This window comes from Macrobrachium nipponense, chromosome 2 (genome assembly GCF_015104395.2).
Source record: "Macrobrachium nipponense isolate FS-2020 chromosome 2, ASM1510439v2, whole genome shotgun sequence".
Classification (NCBI taxonomy): domain Eukaryota; kingdom Metazoa; phylum Arthropoda; class Malacostraca; order Decapoda; family Palaemonidae; genus Macrobrachium; species Macrobrachium nipponense.
In genome coordinates, this window is record NC_087201.1 from 35,514,336 (window position 1) to 35,539,742 (window position 25,407).

General features: G+C 40.0%; 1 protein-coding gene across 2 annotated transcripts in view; it reads right to left on the reverse strand.

Annotated features, from left to right (window-relative positions):
* The window catches only part of LOC135220527 (cyclin-dependent kinase 9-like), a 167,725-nt gene extending 152,115 nt beyond the window's left edge, over nt 1–15,610 (reverse strand). For both annotated transcript variants that reach the window (XM_064257708.1, XM_064257707.1), the window contains exons 1-2: nt 15,402–15,610; nt 142–223 (exon numbers count right to left, since the gene is read on the reverse strand). In XM_064257708.1, coding sequence (XP_064113778.1) covers nt 142–223; nt 15,402–15,595 — 276 coding nt within the window. In that variant the 5' untranslated portion in view covers nt 15,596–15,610. The remainder of the gene's footprint in view (nt 1–141; nt 224–15,401) is intronic.
* Between the last annotated feature and the right edge of the window lie 9,797 nt (nt 15,611–25,407).

Below are 25,407 nucleotides of genomic sequence, written 5' to 3' on the forward strand. Positions count from 1 at the left end.
TGTAAAGGACCTCAGGTTTGTATATCGTCTAGGAACAAAATAAGGATTCATTAACAAAGTTAGCTAATGTTTACAGTACAACAACTTGCACATTAGAACAAGTTAGCAACATAAAATAAATTTCATTTGCTTCACACTTACCCCTTCCTTCTCGTTCTCCATGAGAATTTTCTTGAGTGCCACAACTCTCCCTGTTCTCTTGTCTCGTGCTTTAAAAACCTCACTGTAACCAAGAAAAAAGTAGTATATCTTTACCACACAGTTTAAGTTAACCTGGTCTCTGGAAAACTGGGAAAAAAATTGAAACATGGGCATGGGAACATACTACAATTTACCCCCAAGATGATTAACATCTATGAGTGATATATTTCCACTTTCCTTTTATGCTACATATTTTTTTACTTCATCTTTTCCCTATCAATGGTACTCTACAGTATATAAGTGCACAACTGACCTTTAAGGTTTTAAGTTAATTTGTATTTTTCCTAACTCGAAAAACTTAAGTTCTTTATTACATTGGATTTAGCTTGTGAATACAAGCTGGAACAACCACTTAACTCTCAGACAAGGTCATTAACTAACAACAAGTAAGGCAGTGATAAGCCCACCCCACCTACCGGAAAGCACTCAACTTTGCCATCCAGCCCAGGTACAAGAGTGTGGGTGTAGGGTGGGTAAGGTAGACTGTTAATGTGAAGAACTTCAAGTTTGTATGTTAGGAAAAATACAAGTTATTCTTAAAAAATGATATTTTTATGATAAAATAGTTTTATATATACTTACCCTCTCAAGACACTGATGGCCCTCATATATGCTTAAGTTTCTCCCCCCCCCCCCCAATCCTTTGAAATATAGAGTTTTCATATTAAAATTAATATTGTAATACCTACCTGAACACCTGAATTAGCCCAGATCACCTGAGCAGCCAGAACAACACCCCACAAAATTGCCCACACTTAGGTAAGATTTTAACTGCCAGCGTTACAAACGCTGCAGGTAAACATTGTTTACTGAGTCACCTGTCCACGCTTGGCAACGCTGCCGCCAGCAACTGGCCAATAGTGACCACCTACGTTAATCGCTAAATCATTAATCATATGACGAGGGGAGGAGGGGGGTTGTCATTCAGGTGTTCAGGTAGGTATTACAATATTAGTTTTAATATGAAAACTCCATACAGGTAGTTGTCGACTTACGACCGCAATTGGTTCCGACCAACTGGTCGTAAATCGATTTGGATGTAAGTTGGCCCATGTTAATTTACTACCGTAAGAATATTTTACTAGCCTAGCCTAAACTAGGGTAATCAGTACCATCTTTACACATAGGGTACCCTAGCCTACACTACACAGCATTACTTCATACATACATGGCATAGTAATTATTAATTTCAGCTAATTCTCTAGGTTCAATGCATATTGGCTTATGATAATTCAGTACAAAGAGAAATTGAATAACATTTAACAAGTTAGCCTTGCGTATACGATGATGTTTTCATGCTACATATATCACATATACACGAATACAGTAACCTAGCCTACAGTATACTGTATACTACATATACGATATAATTTAGAAGTTTTTTAATACAGTTGAATATCTTAAAACCGGCATTCTATGGTCCGGAAACTCCAGTGGTTCAGCTTGATTTTACCTATTCGATATGCTACCAATGAGATTATATTATGCTAGAGGCAAGAAGTGCAACCATAAATCTTTATCCATGCTAGAAATTCTTTATTTCGTTAGCGAATAGTTTACTGTTCATTTTCCTCAATAGATGGCTCCGCTGTGCTTTGTTTACGGTTTGACGGCGACGGCGACATTCAAATGCAGTTATCGCTAAAATTCATTCATTATTTTGTTCATCTCTTTATCCTCTACAATAATAATCAACTAAGAAACTAATAGAGATAGTTATGAAGCTACAAAATTTCAGATATGAAAGTCACCAATAATAAAGTGCAGATTCTCAGAATTTTAGCACTGTATCTAGACTTACGATTGGGTAGGCTAACTCGGGAATGTAGGCTAAGTACACTATTTTAAAGAAATTTGTACCATTAAAGTTATAAATTGATGAAGTTAAAATATATGAGTAATAAAATTATAAAAAGCAGTGTCAGAACGTAGTTAGTAGCAGGCTAAGTCGGAAACTAAGCTATTTGTATGTGGAATTACCTAAAGGCTTCATTTTTTAGGGATGTATTCTATATTTCGATGTCAGGCTGCAGACGGCTATGTATATTTATGAATTAAAAATACAATGAACATGCAACTTTTCCGTGAATCTTTTAAAAAGTTGTACATTATTGTATCCAATAATATTGTATGTATTCTCATATTATTAAAAATACTAACAAGTGGTCAATGTTTTGGTTTCAAAATCAGCTGATGGCGAATATGAGTTTATTTCGCCATGTTTACATTTTATTTTGCCGTATTTAACTCAATTTGGAGCGAATTGCCTTGCTTCTAATTAGTAGAAAATATCTAGATACTTTACTTATATGAGACAAAATAATTTGTCATTATACGACGTGTTTTTAAATAGAAATATGAATTTAATACGTCTCGTGAATTAACTTATTTTTTTGTTAACAGACTGCATTGTGGGCATGTTTATTGTGTAAAAATATTACGTAATTCCATTCAGTATTTTCACTTGATTTCATCATAGTACGAGCTTTACCATTAGTTAAATTACTAATATTTTATTAGTGTGAAAACTACAGTAAAATGTGTTCTTTCAAGTCTTGAATTTTTGATTTAAATTATTCTCTCTCAATTTTATCTATGGTTGTGTTTGATGGCATAAGTTTACTGGTGTTATATCCTTGTTGCCAATGCATGATAATAGTCATTAGCAGCACGAAAAGTGAGCTGCGTGTGTGGAGAGGCGGGAACTGGGGAAAATCTGTCGTATGTTCAACTGGACACCATTCTTTCTTGCTCAAGTCGCTTCCCAGTCGTTTTAGTTGCAGGTGGTTGTAAAGTCGATCAGTCTTAACTCGCATAGGTCATAAGTCGACAAGTAGCTGTATTGCAATACAACACCTGAACTCCTGAATTAGCCCGATTTACAACATTTAAATGGAGGTGGGCTCAATCATTGTTTCAGCCCGACCAACCGATGTATACATTGGCATAATCTCATTAAACTATTACCTTGGATTAATATCGTCAACTCACCTTCAGTCAATGCTCAGGTGAGAAACGGAAGGAACGAGTACCTCAATGTTAGTCTAATCAGTCAAAGTCTCATCTTGGTCAAGTCTAACCCCCCGTGAAGTATCGTAAACTTCTCGTGTGGAGGGGAACTAAACACCTTACATGTGGCTGTTAGCCTCTCATGTATGGAGAATAAGTTCCAAGGGCAGATCTCTCCAGATCCTTCCTGAAGCCTCCCATGTGGTATCATATACCTCTCATGTATGGAGGGGAACTGAACATCTCCCATGTGGCTGTTAGCCTCTCATGTATGGAGAATAAGTTCCAAGGGCAGATCTCTCCAGACGTCCAGTGAAAGTGAGTGATGAATCCAGAAGTTGTGATGAGGGAGTTGTGCTGATGCAAAACAACATACTAACCAGGGATAGTACACGAAAACCAAGACATAACCCATGAAAAGTAGGCCGACTAAATCTACGAAAGGATGCAGACCCTTAGAAGTCTTGAAGCGAGACTTTGTAATGGGCGGAGAATACCTTCCTCTTCTTGGGACGTGGAAACCTTTGAAGAGGGAGGTTAGAAGGCATCAGATAACGAAGACAAAAGACGATGACCCCTTGAAGGCTCGCTGCAACACAGGGAAGGAGGGTGCTATGTCATGGCAAGGAACCGCACCGATCAAGAGCAGAGTTCGTTTGTTAGAGCCGAGCACTCAGATCAGCAGATTGATCTGTCTGGTCGAGCCCAGCTGAGCCAATCACCACTACATAATTATGAGTGGTATTCGTCAACAAAGAACTATCACTGCTTCCCAATTAACTATTCTCCTTCAAGGCCAAAGCTCCAAGAAGAGCAAAAGGGATTGTGTCTGCTGTCCTCCATGTTCAGACCCTAAGGTCCAATAAAGTGAGCACTCAGCGAGCATTAGAATTCGTAAGAATTCCCATGCTCGGCAAGAAAAAACTCACTCTTGTATGACAATAATCGGGGGAGCCTTTTCTCACCCTCGTACTCAGCAATATGATGAAGCCAAGCACTCGGCAAGCGCCAATGAAACCAAGGGATCTAGGCACTCGGCGAGACTCCCGATTATTATAATAATCATTGGGAATATTCGTTGCCCGAGTGTTTGGAAATCTCAGAAAACCAAATCACCCTGCGAATGCTGGAAATTCCAAAGAATTTAATGTCTTAGTGAGACTCCTGACTTTCGTAAAAACAATTACCGGGGATTTCTGTCTTGCCCGAGTGTTTGGAAATTACAGAAAAACCATAACACTCTACCTTCATCCGATAGCTAGCGAAAGGATGAAGGAGAAGAGGAATTTCCAGAAGAAACAAAGGACAAACCACCAAAGTTCCCCTAAGAAATTCCCAAAGCGTAAGCATAAATTTCAGATGAATACATGTCTTGTCCCAAAGTTAAAGGGGAAAAATCAAAATTTTTGAAAAATAAATTATATTTTTCCTAATTACGTATACAAATCTGAGGTCTTTTACATGAGGAAGAATTTCTTTTACATGAGGAAGAATTACTTTCAGCATAGCTGGAATAACGGCCGTTAAATTCTTGAACAAGGTGGTTAGGCAGTAACTACCGTCTGGTAGGCGGGTAGGCCTGTCTACCCGGATGTAAACACTCCACTTTGCCTTTCGGCCCAGGTTCAGATTGAGAGGTGGCATGAGGTGGACATAAATGTAAAGGACCTCAGGTTTGTATAGTTAGGAAAAATACAATTTACTTTCAAAAACTGTGATTTGTTCCTCCATGATATACAAACACTCGGTCCTTTACACGAGGAAGACTCACTGATTGGTGGGAGGAATGGGAGTGAGCCTCTAGAACTGACTGGAGTTCTGCACACCTGGGCTATTCCTCCTGGTCATAAGAGTGAGGAGGAATGCCCTGCCTCTGACAACTTGATTGGAGTATGGGAGCTGCATGTTCAAGAGTCAGACTTCTGGGCCTTTTCGAAATGAGTGAGGAATCATAAGTCATCCGAAAATGAGCTGGGAAGAATATTCAAGAGTTAGAGGCATTATTGCAAAGTTCTGGGAAGAAGGAGCGGGATTGCTTCTATGATTTTGATAAGAAAAATAAAAAGGAAGCTCGATGTGTAAGCTTACCGCATCAATTGCCCAACCAGCCAGTGGAAGTTCGAGTCCTATTCTCAACCCGAAGGAAGAGGAGTAGAAGGACGAGATGGGGAAGGTGGAGAGGCCAGTCACTCTCGCATCCTTCTTACCTCTAGAACCGCACACCATAGATTAGATGCAACTTGTCCTCTTGAAGGAGCCACATAAGCAAACACAACCTGCATGCATCCAACACTGGTCCAAGGAAAGGAGGGTCCAAGGACCTGTGGGCAGACCCGAAGGAAGAAAGATATAAATATGGTCACAATGAGACCTCATCTATCTTCCTGTCCGACATATTCTTCGGAGTGATGAAATGTATCCATTCACTGGACTATCCAACTGCAGAGAAGTCTCTCACAGTCTCGTAAGACTCAGAGAAAGATGTGTCATCGGACACTTCTGCAATGGCAGTCCGAAGCAGATAAAGACACCGACACTCACTGAAGGGCGTCAATCCTTTATGGGTATAGCAACACGCCAATAGGACAAATAAATGACTGATCTGGATCAACCAATACAAAGTCCAAAGCGTAGCTCATGACGGACTTGGACTCGTCAACAGATGCCCACTTACTGCGCTGCCACGTATCCAAGACGTAGTCACATGAAACCTGCCTTTTGAAGGGTTATGCTGAGAACAACCAAGCAAATTGTCTATCTTGTTCGCCGCTGATGTTGAGAGACAAGATGATGTTTCTCTCAAGGCACATGCACATCCCTGTGATGGCAAGACAGAAGTTTCTCAGTAGTTAAATCTGAACTAAGGAAAAACAACACTATATTACTAGTGAATGACTAAGGTGAATGCAGAACTATGTCTTCAAGATTCTGATCATACAAAAAGTCCAGTCAATGACACCAGCCAGTGAAGACAGCTTTAATCCCTGTTGTTTTACAGTGAAGACGGGTTTAATCCCTGTTGTTTTACATAGGACTGAAAAAGCTAATCCGCTACTTCATTGCTGCTCAGCAAGAAAGTCAGAGTTTGCAATGAAAGCGGAGTGTCTTTCAGTAATGAAAACACAGGGATTGTACTGCCTGAAAAGCACTTCTTGTGGGTTGGATCAGGAAGGACATTTCTATTTACTTTGGAAGTAGAGCTAGTAGGGCAGGGAACAGGCGAAGTCTTCTGTTATTCATCTACAATTCGGGATGAACAAAGAATAATTGAACACATTATGAATTAGGAAATGTATATTAGAAGACAAAATCAAATTTTCTGAAGAATATCATTCTGCGTCATCCCAGCGGCCGATGGGGCAGTTGCGCTGAAGCGGAAGACTAGGCTACAGACTTCTGTTACACCTGGGGTAAACAGAAAGATGATAATGAGTCTACTGAGATATATCTCTGTCTGAAAATTCTCACACCGACAAAATGCGGTGCAGGAGAGATGGGCATACACATATGCGAGAATTCCAGCCAATCAGATTGATTGATCTGTTAGTTCTTACTAGCGTCGCAACGACGAAGTTATTGACACCGTATCATTAAAAGGAATTACAAAGGAAAAAGTCAATTAAAAAGCTATAAATATATTTATATAATATCTGTCAGAGAGCTATAAAGAACCAAAAAACACAAAATACTCATCCCACCTACACACCTATTTCAAATTGTAATTGTAAGCAAAAGTACAAGCAACACAGGCACCTCGCACACTTCCAAATTCTACACAATTCTGTGAAATAAATAGATATTAAAAGTACTAAAACTTTATACTATATGGTAATAAATATTATATTAATTAGAGGTAAACTTTATGTACATAAAAATTTACCAAAGTAAAAGACTTAAAAGCAAATGATATACACTAATACATACTAAAACATATACACAAACTCAAACATCATAACCAAATTAACCTAAATTTTTTCAAGAAGACCTGCTTCTTGAACATAACTAAATAGGCTATCATCATTAAAATCTCTTCATATAATGGTATCTAGTTTAAATTCCGTTCTTCCAACTACGTTAAAATGACGGTTCCTTACTGACATTAAGCTGGGACATTCTGCTATTAAATGTTTTACTGTGAGGGGATCAAGACAATCCCCACAAAATGGTTTAGGGTCATTGTTCATTAAAAAACCATGAGTAATCCATGTGTGGCCGATCCGTAACCTATATAATGCAGTCTCTTTCCAATGGTCTTCTAACATATAAAGCCAGGGGTTGATTACATCAGTGAGTTCTCTCATTTTATTATTGCTCTCTATTGTCCAATAAAATTGCCAAACTGATTCTACTGTCTTTTTAATTTCAGGAATGTAGTCTGAGCAAGGAATTGCTATACTTCTTGGGTTTTTTTACGTCCCTGACTCAGCCAGTTCATCAGCTCGTTCATTTCCAACAATGCCAACATGTGAAGGAACCCGGCAGAAGTTTACTGCCTTCTGTTTTTGTTTTAATAAAAACAGCCACTCTGTTATTTCCAGTACCACAGGGTTTACTGGATTAAAAGATGTCACAGCTTCCAAGGCACTCTTGGAACCACTAAAAATAGTAAAATGATCACCTTCTAAATAACAATTTTCTTTAGTGCTAAAAAGTACAGCAGTAAAAATAGAAGCTGAACTTGGTAGTGCACCACAAATACCCCTGTCAGGATATACCACTCCAAACCCAACGCCTGCACTGGATTTGGAGCCATCGGTAAAGATTTGCCTGGAGTTATCATGCTTTTCAGCACGGCAAAGGAATTTCTGTTTAAGAATATCATCTAAACAATCTACCTTGCAACTTCAGAGGGCAACTTCCATGGAGAAAATCTTAATGTTACTGGAATTACTTTTCCTTTTTTTACATTTAGCTCCTCTACGGGCTTTGGATATGAGGCGTATATTTCATGAATAAAAATGTTGCCTTTAAAAACAGTACTGTAGGCTAAGGACTCGGGAGTTCTCTGTATTCTATAGAAACAGGTTGAAAAGTAAGCAGCTTTGATAATAATCTCACGACAGAGGCAGGCAGAGAGGTGAGCACAGGTCTTCACCCGATGACGGTCAAAAGCAAAGTGGTATGTTTACCTCCAGTCAGGCAGGACTCCCGTCCATCGGACAAGCAGTTACTGCCAAACTACCTTGTTAGTAAATCTTACGACCGGTCCAGCTGGCGCTGAATAGTAATTCCTTATGTAATGGACTGATGGTTTGTATAACGTGTCGGAACAAATAAGATGTTTTAAGTAAAATTTGCACTGTGCATGGCTAGACTTTCATTAATTTCAGTTTAACTGGAAATTATGGCATTATTTTGTGACTTGCGCTGTGCATGGCTAGACTTTCATTAATTTTAGTTTAACTGGAAATTATGGCATTATTTTGTGACTTGCGCTGTGCATGGCTAGACTTTCATTAATTTCAGTTTAACTGGAAATTATGGCATTATTTTGTGACCTGAGAGAAAACACTTACTTCGAGAGGAAAGTAGAGGTTTCGAGCTATTGCTTCCAGACTGGTTGGGTTATGGGTGGCATCTAATTCAGGATACTGGAAGTGCTAAAGTTACTTTTTGGGAAAGTTACTGCGCGATGGTACAGTGTCCATCTGTCCACACAGTGGTGTTTTACCTTAACTAATTATTGAAATGTTATCTAGCGCACTCTTCTTCTTCTTCTTCTTCTTGAACAATAACTGTTTACCCATCCGGAGGCTGAAACACCCTCATCGTTTAAGATTGTTATGAAGAAAGTGTCCCAGTGTCTATGGGTACGAGCGGAGTGCAGATTTAGCACAGAAAAATGATATTGTTAGAATACAATAAAGTTTTGTACATACTTACCCGGCAGATATATACTTAGCTTATGTCTCTGACGTCCGACAGAAATTCGAATTTCGCGGCACACGCTGCAGGTAGGTCAGGTGATCTACCCCCCTGCCGCTGGGTGGCAGGAATAGGAACCGTTCCCGTTCTAGAACCAGATTTTCTCTTCCACCTGTCTCCTGAGGGGAGGCTGGGTGGGCCATTCATCGTATATATCTGCCGGGTAAGTATGTACAAAACTTTATTGTATTCTAACAATATTCATTTTATTTTTGTACATGCAACTTCCCCGGCAGATAATATACTTAGCTGATTGACACCCTTGGTGGTGGGTAAGAGACAACTATTTACTGAATAGACAGGTAAACAACATACGTTGTAGGTAATAAATAAATAAAACCTTGGTTCCTACTTGTTCAGGCGGAAGATTCCATGGCTAATGCCTAGGAATCTGCTTCGCCTCAAGAGCCTCAGCGAGGATGTGACCTATGGCTAAGAGTTCTTGTGGGTCTGTCGATGGGGTCTTATCCATTTACTCGACAGAGCCTCTTACATGACAATATGCCTATGCCTAGTGGCATAATTAAGGAGCACAACACCGATCCCGATCACCTGATCCTAACACGAGGGTTAGTGCTTAAGTTGAAAAGAGTTATCCCCAAACTCCTTTCAAACAACCCAAAGAAAAAACACGACGTTAAATCAAATTTAACTCACTAGTTAAGGATCAGTATCGGCTCCCTATCCCAGCAATGTATCCGCAGACACGTATCAACCAAGAGAGAAGGATCTCTCGTAGGTTATCTTGACATCCTTCGGATATGGGAAGTCAACACAGAGTTGCATCTCCCGTATGTGACAGCTAATATGTCCTTATGACATATTGTTAAGGAAAGAACAAGAATACAGAAAAGCTCGCACTTCATGCGCTTTTAATTCTCAGCTGTTTGAAGGAATCATCAATGCAATTGTCAAGTGCTTAGGAGATCACATTGTCTCAAAGAAGGCCAGGGCATTCTTTGATATAGATCTCTTCTGGGTGAAGCCTGGAGCCTGGCTAGCGCCTCGCGCCTGGCTGGAGCCTTGCGCCTGAATGGCGCCTAGAGCCTGGCTGGCGCCTCGCGCCTGGCTGGCGCCTGATTGGCTCCTCCCTCCTGGCTAGCGCCTCGCGCCTGGCTGGAGCCTTGCGTCTGGCTGGCGCCTTGCGCCTGGAGCTTGGCAGAAGACTTCATGATTACTGTCTATGAGTCTGCATGCCTCAAGAGTTTCAGCGAGGTAGGGACCTATGACTGACAAACCCTTCTGGATCATGTCAATGGGGGCTAGCCGCTTACACGACAGAGCCTTCTCGGATCGTGCCAATGGGGGCTGACCCACTTACATGGCAGAGCTTACCTGTATCATATCAATGGGGACTAGCCCTCTTACATGACAGAGCTTTAGGTTTCTCTTTACTGGAAGGAGCCTTGCGCCTGGATGGATCCTCAATCCTGACTGGAGCCTACCCTTGAAGGAGCCTGGCACCTGGATGGCGCCTGGCTGGCTTCTAGAGCCTGGCTGGCTCCTAGAGCCTGGCTGGCGCCTCGCGCCTGGCTTGGCTCCTCCACACTTGCTGGAGCTTCGAGCTTGGAAGTCTCTCTAGGCTGTCTGGCGATGTCCACATCGGACACTCTTATATCTGTCCGATTTGTTCGCCTCTGGCGCATTTGCGCCAGGTTGGGGGGGGGGAGGCCCGCTCCTTCTCAGTATCCGACCATGACAGAGTTCCTTGGAACTGTCCGCCTCTGGCGTTTTTCGCCTGTATTGGCATTTGGCGCCTGGCTGGCGCTACATTGTCCGAGAGTCCTGAACAACAACATAGTCTATCAGGAGACTGGAGAAGGGTGGAAGAAATTCTTCCCCTTTGAGCTTTTGGCCCCTGGCAAGGGGAGGTGATTGTAGTCACGCGGCTCGCGCTAGTCTGTTTTCTGGAACGCGGCTCGCTGCTGGCTGTTGGAACGTGGCTCACGCTAGCTTGCTGGAACGCGGCTTCCTAAGTTCCTGGCTGGCTCTTGCTCAGTGTTCTCTTAGTTTTCCAGAGAACGCGCTAGATCATCAAACATATACATTCTTCGTCTTTTCGGATGTAAGATGAAGAGACGCACTTTTTTAAGGATGCCTTTTCAATGGCTATCCTTGGCAGTCTGGGACGCTCTACAGAACCTGCCGAGGGGACGCCTGACCGGTGGGGATTCTCTGAAACCCCCTTACGGCTTTCGACATTCCTTCTCCCCTGGGCTTGGGAGCTTGAAAGAGGTCTAGGCCTGGGAGCGAGACAGAGCCGATCAGACGCACCCTCCACTGCAATGGGGAACACTAGTAATCACTTCTTACCTTTCAATAGCTCGCATTTTGAGCCACAATCCTTGTCTTCAAATTGCAATTATGAATTTGAAGTTTCTGCGAAGTAAGAAGGTGATGAGGATGCAACACTACTAGTACTGTTAATACTCTAATTGCTCGTTAGTACGAGTTTCTAAAAAACTTTTAAAAGAAACGTATCTAGTTACATGCTTTACTGACTCCCTAAAGTAGGAAGTCAGTATATTTCCTCAATCAATTCTAACACTTATTACACGTATTAATGAATAAATATTAATATTTCCCTTTCTTGCAAACTATGTGAGTCTCTACCGAAAATTTCGGTAGTTACACGTCATATATTCTTCGAAATTTTCGAAGCCAAATTCATTAAAAAGTTAATAAAAGCGTATGCCGAACCAAAGACCCAGTACTTCCCTGCAAAAGACAGCCCAGAAGATCGATGGCGATGAAAAACGAAAATCAAGTCAGGAGGTAGCAACAACATATGTTGACACTACCGCGACAGAGAAAATCTGGTTCTAGAACGGGAACGGTTCCTATTCCTGCCACCCAGCGGCAGGGGGGTAGATCACCTGACCTACCTGCAGCGTGTGCCGCGAAATTCGAATTTCTGTCGGACGTCAGAGACATAAGCTAAGTATATATCTGCCGGGGAAGTTGCATGTACAAAATGGAAAGTTTCTTGACACAAGTAACTCTGCAAACATCGAGATGGCATCAACCTTCTACATATAAGGTGTTTAAAGTAAAAATTTTGAAAGCGTCAAGGAAGTAAGTTTGCACTCCACATGGCTAAACTTTCATTAACTTCTGTTTAACTGGAAATTATAGCATTATTTTGTGACTTGGGAAAACAAGGGGAAACACAGCCTTGGATCCATCATACTCAGGTGGATCAGCCTTATTCACTCGATATTCAATTAGTTAAACAAGACTACAATTACATCTTTAAACATACCACTCAAAAGATTGAAGTTTTGTCAACATAATGTGATACATGAAAGCACCATACGTACTAAAATAAACATGTGAGGTCTTCGTAAAATAAGTTTTCAAGGCAGTTTTTAAATCCAATATGGCGTCATTCACCTCCAGTCCCTTTTGTAACCCACATGGATCTCACATCCTTCTCAGCGCTCATTTGAACAATATTAGCATATATATGTGATGTTTCTTGATCTTACTCAAGATTGCAGTTGTAATCAGCACAATAAAACAACATTTTGTTGCCTATATTTGTGAAAGTATGAAAATTCTTATTCCCGCGGTCATGGTTTGAACTGAAAGTCATTTTTACCTTGTAATCGGTGGTTTTATCCTTACTGCCATCACAAATGAAACTCCACAGTGCTTATTTGATTGTAATTATATACATGTTGGTCTTAATTCACCCCAAATTGCACTTGAACTATGCTGCAGTTCCTGGTTCCTAAGCGCTCACTCCACAAACACAGTTGTGGGCACACTACACTGTTTATGAGGTGCAAAGCTTTGTTCACTTAATTGTTTACTCATTATTTATTTTAGCTTTACTTTATGTTACTTCAAATTGTTTATATCAATTCATGTCTATTATATCCCTTTTTTGCAACCAAATTAACCCCCCAAAATTACAGATATTTCTAAATTAGATATAATCCAATATTTCTAGCCTTGTCGTACATCTGGCTGCCAAAAACCATCGCCGAGCAGACAACAGGTTATGACAAAAATTTATTTTCTTTTTTTTTTTTTTGCTAGCACTTTCCATTGATTTAAGACTACATATATTACTATTTTGACTTTTTTATTTTTAATAATTGTATGCCAGAAATAAATGTAACCTTTAATAATTCCATGCTACAAATGGCAAAATTTCATTGTTGCCAATTTAGTGGAGCTTCACACATACATCGATGCATTTACACACTGTTTCCATGAATTCTAGTTGTCATAGTAATGCAATAATGATAAAATTGCTCTAATATGTATATATACCTACAATAGATGAGATAATTTCACTTATTTCCCCGGTTTTGCATAAGTCTTATACCCAGTTTGGAGGGTAAACATATACCAATTGGCAACACTGATAAACAATAGGAGAGCGCGAACAACACCGTAGGTACTGTTCACAGCAAAACTGTTGATATTTGAGTCGGGAATCTGGTTACTTTTTCAACATCAAATATTTTCAAATTAATTATCACGAATATGTAAAAAATTTATGCAATTCATGGCCTTTAACTATTTATTTAAATAATTATCTAGTACACGCTTCTTTCTATTAAAAAATCGTGAGTTTCTTGGAAGCCAGACAGATAGTGTCATTGTTTACGATTGTTGTGAAAAAAGTGCCCCAGCGTCTATGGGTACAAGTGGTGTGCGGATTTAGCACATGGAATGGAAAGTTTATTGATACAAGTGACTCCGAAACATCGAGATGGCGTCAGTCAATCTTCTACATTTTTGGTGTTTTGAGTAAAAATTTTGAAAGCGTCACGGAGGTATGTTTGCACTGCGCATGGCTAGACTTTCATTAACCTCTGTTTAATCTTGAAATATCGTCTTAATTACTAACTTAGGAGAAATACTTATTTCGAGAGAAGAGTAGAGGTCTCGAGCTATTGCTCTCACCACCGATGACTCGTGACTGGTGCCCATCTCCAGTGTCAGGACGTGTTAAAGTACTTTTTCAGAGGGTGGATCCATATGCGGCCAAAACTGGATCAGCTAGTCCACTCGGTTGTTTCCTCTACACTTATTTAGAGAGGTAAGTAGAGGTCTCGAGGTGTTACTTCCACGCTGGTTGAGTTATGACTGGTGTCTAATTCAGGATACTAGGAGTGGTTGTTATTTTTTGGGAAAGTGACTGCGCACCGGTACAGGTGTACGCCTGTTCGCACAATGGTGCTTTACCCTAGTCACTTGCTAATGGGGGGCATACCAGAAACGTTCAAAGTACACATGGCTACAAACATAACTAGTTTGAAATTATATTTTCAATTCCAGACGGGATATTTCTACAGAAGCAATCCACAGTGCCCTAGACTATGGCAATTGACATTTTCCTATATTATTTTACTTACTGAACAAGAATTTAAAGTAATATTTATTCGGACGGCTGTAATTAACCCCCAGGGGCCAGTACTAAACACGGCGAAATACATTGGACATCCCAATCCCAAGTGGATGTCGTATTCGCAGTTACGTTCCTTGTAGTTCGTAAGGAACTATTCTTTAGAATTACCCAGCAAGAAACGTAACCGCAAATACGACATCCACTAGGGATTGGGGCGTCCAATGTATTTCGCTGTGTTTAGTACTGGGCCCTGGGGGGTTAATTACAGTCGTCCGAATAAATATTACTTTAAATTCTTGTTCAGTAGGTAAAACTGCATACAAAAACCGCAACTGCCATAGTCTGGGCCGCCGCAGATATAGGTACCCTAGATCTACCCCAGAAGGTAAAAACCAGGACTGCTACTGCACCTCACTGGTTTGATAGGCCAACTAAGCTACTAGGCTATCAGTTCAGGTACAAAACAGCCGCCGTGTTTAGCCTAGTGGGGACAAACATAAAACCATAAACAAAAGATAGTAAATATCATAGGCAAACAAAGGGCATATCCATAAAGGAGAGCAATTTGCAAAAGAGCGATAACTAAGTAGCTAAACACAGCGACCATTTAGCCTAGGTAGCACATTAACCAAGAGGCTTGGGTAGCTAGCCTACTACCTAGGTAGCCTAGCCTAGTACCTAAGCTACCGAACCTAAGGGTCGCGGTAGTAGTCTTCACTTTATTTTCCATAGTAAAATACCAGAATAGCAACTAAGTAAATAGTAAATGTCTACCGAAGGTCGTCTTCTCTACCCAAGACTAGGCATAAAGGTCACTTGGAGCCAGGTTTTCTAGTCTTTATCGGGGGGTCAAAGTTACCAATACAATTAGCCTAGGTAGGTACTAGCTAGGTAGTATTACCCGAATGTTCCTTGGCCAATTTTGGCGAGTTTTTCGTATTTGATGACATCATCGCAGAAACGAAAGTCAAGTTCTTCATGGTGAGTTTGTTGGATCCTGTTCATGATCTTCCTTGACTTTTTTCCTGTTTTCTCTCTCCCTCTCTCTTTCTCAGGCTCTCGTAGGTCAACACATGTAAACAGCTGGGTACACATTGCGTTCGGATGTCGGAAGTGGCTATTGAGCACATTATTTTCAAATAACTTCAAATGCCATTGGAAATAATATAAAGGCGTAGCATAGGATTATTTTAAAATATATTAGGTCAATGTATTGCCTAATCAACATATTAATCAGGAAAATAAAGATTTCGTGACATTCTGTTACCGACGAAGTCGCAGTCAATTCCGAGAATTTAACATATGACTTCCGTCAAGCGCAATGATGAAATTTCTCAATCCTTTGTAATTATTGCAGAGTAAATGCTAGCTTGTTTTGTTTTTCTTTGCTTTCCTTTGCTTATCGTAATCGCAAATTCTTCAGTTGTATTCGGTTAGATAAATAACATATCCATATGTTTACGATGTTAATATTGTAAAGTTGTTTTTGTAGGTCTTCAGATTGTGTATGAGAGAAAAGTACTTTTCAAATCAACTATTGATATGTAGTACCTGAAGGTACTGGCTATCATTGTGAAAGTAAGTTTGGCCAGATTTGCCAGTGTTGTGCATTTCAGTGAGCTCTTCGAAATGAAGTTTGGATCTATGGTAGATGTGCACTTCAAAATAAAAAGAGAGAGAAAAGAAAAAAAGAAGTTCTTGCCTTGAGGAAATTTCATAATTAAGGATGATCCAGTGCAAATTCCTGATACCTATGTATAGCTTGTATTACACCAGCACCCGCCTTTTTTTTCTTTCTTTCTTTTTCTTGTCCCTAGGTTATGTTAGGTTACATTAGCCCTTAACATTAAGTTGGGTGTGGGAAACACAATGAGATTATTTTCAAGAAAATTCTATAGTTAGTTTTTTAAGATATGCGTCCTGGCTTTTTTCAGGGAAAGTCTCATACTCGGTTACATCGCGGGAAAATGCCTCCCGTAAAGAGTTTGTTTGCCATCATTGCACCCCAAGCGGTGCGCTGTATACTACATATTGGTAACGTCCAACGGATCGAGTAGTTGCAATCCATCTCATTACTTTTATCGTACCTCTGTTCATGTTTTCTTCCATCTTACTTTCCATCTCTGCTCTCATGATAGTAAGGTTTTCCTCATACTATAGCTTAAAATCTTTATGGTCATAATTTCCCTTCAGCGTTGACGACCTCACAGGAACCAGTGCTAAGCCTTCTTCCTGAATTTCACAGTTCATTCCATTACTAAGGATCCCTCTATGTGTTATCATTAACAAACCGCTCCTGCCACACCCACCCTCCCCCTCACTTGTGGCCATGAATTATTGAGTTTTTTTTTTTTTTTTTTGTGGCTTATCGTGAATTAGGTCACTATTGTTAATGATTAAACATATTTGGATACATTTTAGTCTCGCTATGAAACTTCTTATAGAGTTTGGGATTTATTTCTCGTCTGTAAATTAATTAGTCATTGTCCTGGAAATGCGTTACTCTTGGAATTTATCCTGTGAACAATTCTTAAAATCTGTAATTATCCAGTACAAAATTTGGCTAGCTACTGGAGATGAATATCCTAGGACTGCTGAAGAACGCAGCTAACGCGATGTCGGTCCTATCACTAGCCTGTGCACTATTTGATTTAATTTTAATTTTTTTTTTTTTTTTTTTGTCACGTACCTACTCATACTTATAGAGAAATTCACATTAAAGAGTATGGTATTCAGAGTTTCTAGTGCTATATGCTTAGCTCTGATGTTCATATGTTTTGTATATTATCATTTATACACTTACATGATCTGCGTTCTTGCCTTGTTGCGACGTACTTCCCATTATAACGTCCTATATCCAGGATATTCATACCGTAGGGTAGCTAGTGCTGTCAGAGTATCTTACACAGTGCACTGTAGGCATTACTTAAGGTTCTTTGCAGTGTCCCTTCAGCTCCTATCTGCAACCCCTTTTATTCCTTTGGCTATAAAACTATTCATATTATCTTTCTTCGATCTTACTTTCTACCCTCTCCTAACAATTGTTTCCTAGTGGAATTGCGAGGTTTTGATATCTTCTTTACCCCCAGTTCCTCTTTCAGTGCTGAATGAGCTCTTGGGTATAGTGCTTGACCTTTGACCTAAATTTCATATTTCAATTCCAGGATATTCGGCAACAAAAATGGAATAGGGACATATAACTGCCTCAAATATAACAGAAAGCATCTGGAAGAGACATTTCAACTGGTGAAAGACTTGTTATGCAGTTAACGGATGCCAGAAAAACCACTAGAACAAGAATACCACAGACCATCAGATCAAAGTAAGACTAACTATTCAACTTCCAAGTGTTACATTGGATGTTGCAAGATGCAGTTCCTCGGACCAAGGGCAGCTCTGATAGGATAGCCATGGAAGAAGCAAAGCTGATGTGCATGCAACATGCATCATGACAAAAGTTCAAGATGCAAATGGCACCATTCCTAGAGCCGACAGGCCACAATAGAAAGTTTGTGACTATCTCTAGTATAAGTGATGAGGAAGCTTGTGGTGGGAGTGGCCCTTTGACTTGAAAATATGGTGCAATTAATACTAATGCGATTAAAAAAATGATATCTATCTGTCTGTTCGCTTTGCTGTCTGTCGAGCTCATACCTTTTATGTTACAGCAAACTCTTGCAGTAGTAGGCCTCTTCACAATGAAAGTCATATTGAAATAAGGTATTCGAAGGATCGGTCCATCAAATACTTTTTGTTGAGGTTTCTTCCACTACACTTTGTTCAGTCATTCCATCTTCAATAAGTCAGTTAAAGGCGCTGCAAGATTTGTGTAGTCCACACACTTCCTGCAGCAGCTTACCAAACGCAGGAATGATTACGCTTATGTTTTGATCCATGATAGAATTGCATCCCACGTCTTCATCAGCTATGACCTTGTGTCTGAGGAATTCTACTTCGCTGTGAGATTGTAATATTTGGAAGTCTGGAATAGGTCCAGCAGTCTCTTAATGTGATTTTCCCACGACAGTGTGTAAGTTAATGTCTACAAAAGGGTAAGTTCAGGTAACAAGTCAAAGTATAATTTATGAGACATTGTCTTCAGTTCCCTTTCAGCACTTTTTCTGTTGCGACGTTAAAAAATGTAAAACTTAGTAACGTTCTTTAAATTCAAGATTCAGTGACATACATAAGTTTGGCTTTGAAAATGTTTACTGTTAAAGTAATAATGAAGTTATGATTTGTTACAGATATGTTGGTAAGAATTTTCTCATAGGTTTTATGTAGTCTTTTTTAGAAATATTTCCAGACTTATCTAGTCGTTGAGATTTAACTAACTTAATATCTACCAAAGGAGTAAACTTGAATAATAGAGTAAAGGCTGAAGGCACTATATATGTATATGACCAAACTTTGAGGTAGATAGTCAGTCAGCAGAGAGAGAGACTGATGATAGGCAATCTACCTCACACCCTGTTTGTCATCTCATATAGAAAGAAAAACTCCGAGCTTCTTGTGGAGAAACGTTTATTTTAGTGGCAACTGATCGAGAAGAGCCGTTCCAAGAGAAAGAGAGTATAATAGGGCTTTTGCCAGACTGCATCCAGTGAAAAGTGAAAACACACCGTTAAGAGCTTAGTGAGAAGATCTACTTTTGTTTAGATAGTGTTTTAATCACACAATTTTATGAAACCACAAGGCTCCTTCCATTTTGTGACATACTTTGGCGACCTAGTAGGGATGGATAAAATCTAGAGGAAAGGTAATCAGCATAACAACTCTACAGTCATTACCAATCCCAGGTTGCCAAGGTTTAATGAAAAACACGGCGATATGGACACTTGTATTGAAAGAGAGCCAAGTGTGTGGGCTGTATAGAAGGGTATGCAGGTTTATTTCTAGTATACCTTGTAATGAAGCCTACAGTATGATAGCCTGAAAAATACAATTTTTCAAAGAGTTATAGGATGTTAGATGAGGAGCTCAAGTTAAAGAGATATTTCAATAAACGGTTTGAAATGACCACATACAACAAAGAATTTAATGCTTTAGCTCATTTAACCACCAGGGATGTGTTTATCAGCATGTGGTTCACCTAAATGGCAGTGTTCCTTAAAGCATGCTTGTGAGTTGGTATTCGGAGGCTCAGCTAAGCTTAGTAAAACACCAGTAGCCAATGAAGAATTCTGGTGTTAGCATTCAGATTCCAGATTCGCTGAACAGTAGCACCAGTATGTAGTAAATGTGCTTCGCTGTCGAATTTCTCAGTGCAAGAGGCCCTTTATTCCTCACAACGTTAGACTGCAGGACAGCCTCCCTGAGGATGTCATGCAATTGGAACTTCTTCAGAAGTTCAAGCGAAGATCCAATGCACTACTACAAATAATTCTCGTTGCATTTTAATACATTTTCATCCGTTTATTAATTTATATTTTCTCTTCCTTTGCCTTCTTCTACTTCCTAATGAACACCATATTCTTTGGAAGCTTGAAATTCAAGTCAGTGGCTCCTGTAGGCTTGTCCCATATGAACAGGGTTCATATTCTGAGTAATAATAATAAAAACATTATAATAATAATAATAATAATAATAATAATAATAATAATAATAATAATAATAATAATAATAATAATAATAATAATAATAATTTCTTCTCATCAGGGCTGACATTTGCCAATAGCTGGCCGATATTCATATTCTAGTTAAGGAAATGTCTTCTAAAAATATTAATTTATTCATATGCTAACTAAAAGTGGCGTATGGTCGCCGTAGAGTTTACGAATTGTAATCTGGAAATCAGGATTTGTTCTCGTTGTCTAAGGGTGCAGCGGAATTCCAACGTTTCCAACCGTATCTTCGGTTCATTTTCAAGGAAGGGTGGGCTTGAACTGATTGGAACGGGTTGTTGTTGTTGTTGTATTAAGCCAACACTTCTTGTTGGCACGGGCCTTTCCCTTGTTCGGCCCGTAGGTGATCACCGAGGAACGAGATCGTTCGACGTTATTTATAGTGTCCCGGTTGCTCTGCCTTGTGAGAGCCGAGTTTTCATTGGCTGAACAAGGGATTAGGTCCCTGGGTCAAGCCGTCTCCCAGAGGTGGATGCTCCCACTGATCTTTGCGTGCGGACGCTGGAGACTGGAAAGGTAGTATGAGAAGGTCATTGCCGTAGATGGGGCCACCACCTGATTGGTCCATTCGATCGGCTCTGGGGTGCTGGTGGGCCACCGTCGGGAGGAGGGAAGTCACTTGTGTGGTGCTGAGGCTGGGTCTCTCCTTTTTGATGTGTAGGGCCTCCAGGAGGCGGAGGCGACGGTGGTCTGCCGCCTTATCAATAATTCCAATATTAGGAATTATGTCCTTTCGGGTTATCCTGATATTGTGGCCGTTTTTAGCACGATTATGGATGGCGCCTTCATGAGCGTGGCAGGATATCCTCTTGGAAAATTGCATAGTTGTCATACCAATGTAGACGCCGGGGCATTCCCGGGCAAGGCATTTGTATTGGTAAGCAACGTTTGTCTTCTTGAGAGGGTCCTGCACCACGGGGGCTGGGTTATTTTTCATGATCAGGCCACTGGTTTTCTTGCTTTTGTAGTAAATTATCAGTTTAACCTTTTTCGCAGGGTCCGTAGGGGAGACGTTCCTTTCTATGAAGTTGGGAAGTGCTCGTTCTTCCTCTGTGTATTTCTTGTGAAATACTCCCTCGTAAAAGAGAGTAACGTCTTCAAGGGCGGCAGGGCGAGGCTCCTGCTGATACCATTTATCGATGTTTCTTCAAAGCAGAAGTTCAAGCAAAAGGCAGCCAGTGTAGTGAAAGAAGTGAGAGAGGCGACCGCTATCACGATGATGTCGACATAGCCCTGTTGGAAGACTACCGCAAGAATGATAGTTTGAAGCAGGTGGATGGAATTAAACAACTACCTGTTGTGTTAGGAGCATGCAGATCTGCGGGACAGAGGAAGGGGCACCGTGGTTTATCATTTACTGAAGAGAGTGTAGGCAAGTAGTACTAGGAGGTACAGTTGAAAAGTGCAGTCGTTCCTTAAAAAAAGGACTAACAAGACTTGGTTTTATGCACTTCGTTATAGTCATATGCCATTAACTGGAAACCTTATTTAGGACATTATTCTTGGGAACATTCCCGAATTTATCCTACTTTTGAATTTTGCATTTATTTAATTAGATTATCACGATGAAGCACTAGGGACTGGTTTTTTCTTTTCTTTTGTGTAGGACGTAGATTAGCCATCTACTTGGATGTAGTTGCAGTTTCTCTGTGACAAAGGGAGGGCTTTGACTTGTGACGCTAAGCAAAAATTTTTAGTTTCACTTCAGGCCCAATTTTTCTTCTTCCTCGTTTTTTTTTTTTTTTTTTTTTTTTTTTACCCCTTCTGACCAATGTAAGACTTTTTTTGAGGCAAATTTCCGTCAAGAAAATGCCATTAACAGGAATTTTCGAGTTTTTTTTTTTTCAAGGTTCCAGTAAAAGAACTAGCGTCTGTAAATTACAAATAATGTTTGAATTTTCTAGAGGAAATTTCTTGAGAATCCGCTTAATTATAATAAAGATGATGATAATGATTAGCATCATCCAGTTGCAACGAAGATCTTTCAAGTGATGAGTTAATCATCAGGATCATATTTGATGTTGAAGGAGCTGACGAAAGTGAACTGTAAACTAACTGCAAAGGTCTGGAAAAGGCACAAGAGGCTTCTCAGCTTTCTCAGAGAGAGAATATTTGATTAATATATTATTTATGGTTTCGTTTTACTGGTATAGAATTTGAAGAGCAATGAATACTCACGTCTTGAGGTGTTCTCTTTTTAACTCTTTCTCTCTCTCAACATTCTGCAGCCAAGAACAGTCGACTGATAACAACTGAGCAACAAATTCACCCTTACATCAGCAGAGGCAGACTGGCTCATAAGGAAAGGGCCCATTTGCCTTTATTCGCAAGAAGAACCTTACTGATGAAATGACCTAGAATTGATTTTTAGAACACGATGTAACCCTTGATGGTGTATATGAGATTTACAGATGGTTGAAAGTCGAGAGAGGGAGTTGGGCTAGCCGTCATTGCATAAGATTCTTAAGAGGCTGCAAAACTACCGCCCTCAGCGACGGTATATACACCAGAACTTTCCGCAATTAATAGAGTATTAGCTAATTTGGAAAGTGTTTTGGAAAGTCTAAATAGTCTCAATTCATCCCATTCTTTGATTCTCAAAGCTCATGAGTGGCTTTTTCGAATTTCTTGCAAACACAAATCTATTTCGTTCTGCTGGGTTCCTGCCCATGTGGGGATCAAAGGTAATGAAAAAGCTGATAGAGAACAAAAAGGGTATGTATTCAAAGATCAGTGGATAGCCATGAAGTTCCATACATTGACATGAAGTCTTCTATCCAAAGCTATATACGCCACACATGGAGAAGCGATGGTCCTCAAACCTCCTTGCCACGAATAAGAAACTAAAGGCAATTAGACCTGATTTGAATTCTATAGTCTGAAATGGTTTGAACGAGACTCCAAGTATTGGTCATTCCCGACTGAAACACATTCAGTCTTGAGGGAAGTGATGCTCCAGTCTGTGCTCGCTGTGGCAGTCTGTTGACTGTTGAGCACATTCCGGTACCTTGTCCAATATATGGTGTTGCCCGCAGGAGATTTGGTCTTTCAGGTAAACAACCTGCATATGTTTTTGGAGACGATGTTGATATTGACAACCTTGTAAAATCTTTAAAAGAGACTGATATATAATATTAAAATTTGACTTATTTCACTAAGATCTAATTCTACCAATTACCTAATGCATACAAGCGTATATAGTTACACTTTTATTTGTATTTTAAAGAAAGAAATTTAGTCTATAGTTTTAATTTTCTTACTTTTATTTAATTCTTTTATTTATTTATTTTCTAATGAAATATGGTTTTTACATCGTCATTCCCTTTAGGTTATCATCACCCACATTTACATTTCATTAATCATTAAATTATTGATTTCATTCCACTATGGCGCTGAATGACCAGAATAGGTCCCAGTGCTCGGACTCGTCCCTTAATTTCATAAACCCTCCATCCATCCTTAATTCGTCCGGTTCGGGAATCGAACCCGGGTTAATGAGCTGAGCAGGAGGGCAGAAAAAAGAGAGAGGGAATTCTCATCAGTTGAAATCGGCTCTGCTGCCATTTGGATGTATAGCATTTCTTCTGTGGTGTCAGAGCAAATATAATGAGGCGTTTCATAAAGTCATTCATTTACGAGTTGTTTTTTCCGCAAGGTTGGAAGATGTCGGAGATGCTTGGCGGAAAACTAGTCTATGCGAAGCTTTTCTGATAATTTTGTAAATGACTACAAAATAATGAAAATAAAAGCAAAGAAATGTAGCTGATCCATTATAATATTCTGCAATCCACAAAAAAAAAAAAAAAAAAAATACAGAACACGACCAGATAGAGAGAGAGAGAGAGAGAGAAAATAACCAAGAATACATGAAGATTTATCTAAATAATTTCGCCACTTCCGTATGGTATCCTAACTTTGTTCATAGACCTGGCATCTTCCTATGGTCAGTTTTGATAACCATTTCACAGCCTACCACGGACAGTTCGCCCACTGGCTTCAGGTCCATACTACAAGATTCAAAAGTTGTGTTAGCAATTCTGTTGCGTCGTCCTTCCCCGATTCAAGGAAATGATTTCAGTAGTTGGTTTTCGTTATGTCTGGTTGACTCTTCAGTGATCATTCATTCAAACCTGACACACTAAAAGAGCATTGAAAGTGTTCAGCAAGAATCCTCGGAGTTCTAACAATATTGTTCTTTGGTAATACTGTAATTTGCCACAAGTTTCGAATGATGAAATGTGCGCTGTCATTTTGTGGATTGTAGACTAGTGTTCGACTACAGGTTTTTTTTTCTCGGGGGCTTTTACTTTCATGTTAAGATCCCGTAGGAGAGGTAGGTAGTTGCGTCAGTGTACCTCATGCGATGCAATGTAGGCATTATTTATGGGTCTTCGCAGTCTAAATGTCCCTTCGACCACTAGCTGCAGCCCCTTTAATTCATTTCACTTCACCTCCGTTCATATTCTATGACTTCCATCTGACTTCCCACCCTCTCCTAACAATTGTTTCATAGAGCAACTGCAAAAGATTTTGCTCCTGTTACACCTCTCAGACCATCTTGCTGTTAATTTCCGTTTCAGCACTGAATGACCGCATAGGTCCCATCGCTTGGCCTTCGCCATGAATTTTACATTATATTCTACTCTCCTGTTTCGTCCTGAGCGATGGACCAGAAAAAAGTTGACGAGTCGTGTCGTGTCAATGGCGGATCAAGAGAACGACAATAAAGATTTGACTGTCTTCAATGACGTCACACGGCAGCGTTCGTTGACTTTTCACCCCGACAATGACCTAAGAGCATTTACCGGCATGCGACCTACTAACGTTTTTGGCCATCACGTAATATCGATTTTTGTTGCACCTGGGCGGAGCCATTTCCACCTCATTTAACCCGTGCCCTGACGAATGAGTCTACGCTGTTCGGGTGTTATTCGCACTGTTTTCGATCACGCCACAGTGTCATTGCTCTCAGTTTTTCCTTATGATCATAAGTATTCTTGCCATTCAAGAAAATCTTTGCCCCGCAGGGTAAATTCCCCTTCAAATGGACGCGAATCGACTGTCGAGAATCTCTTTCTTCAGGCGTCTGTTAAATCTCCCTTTTCATCATATTTCATTTAATCCCCATAATTTCACTAGTCTGAAAAACGGACTGTCTCTAGATATGAGGATTTCCTTATGGTAGAGTTCTATTCCTTCCAAGATTTATAGTTACAATATCTTTTTAATTATTATATGCCGATGACTTTAAAAGCGAGTCATTTTCTCGCGTTTTCACCTTGA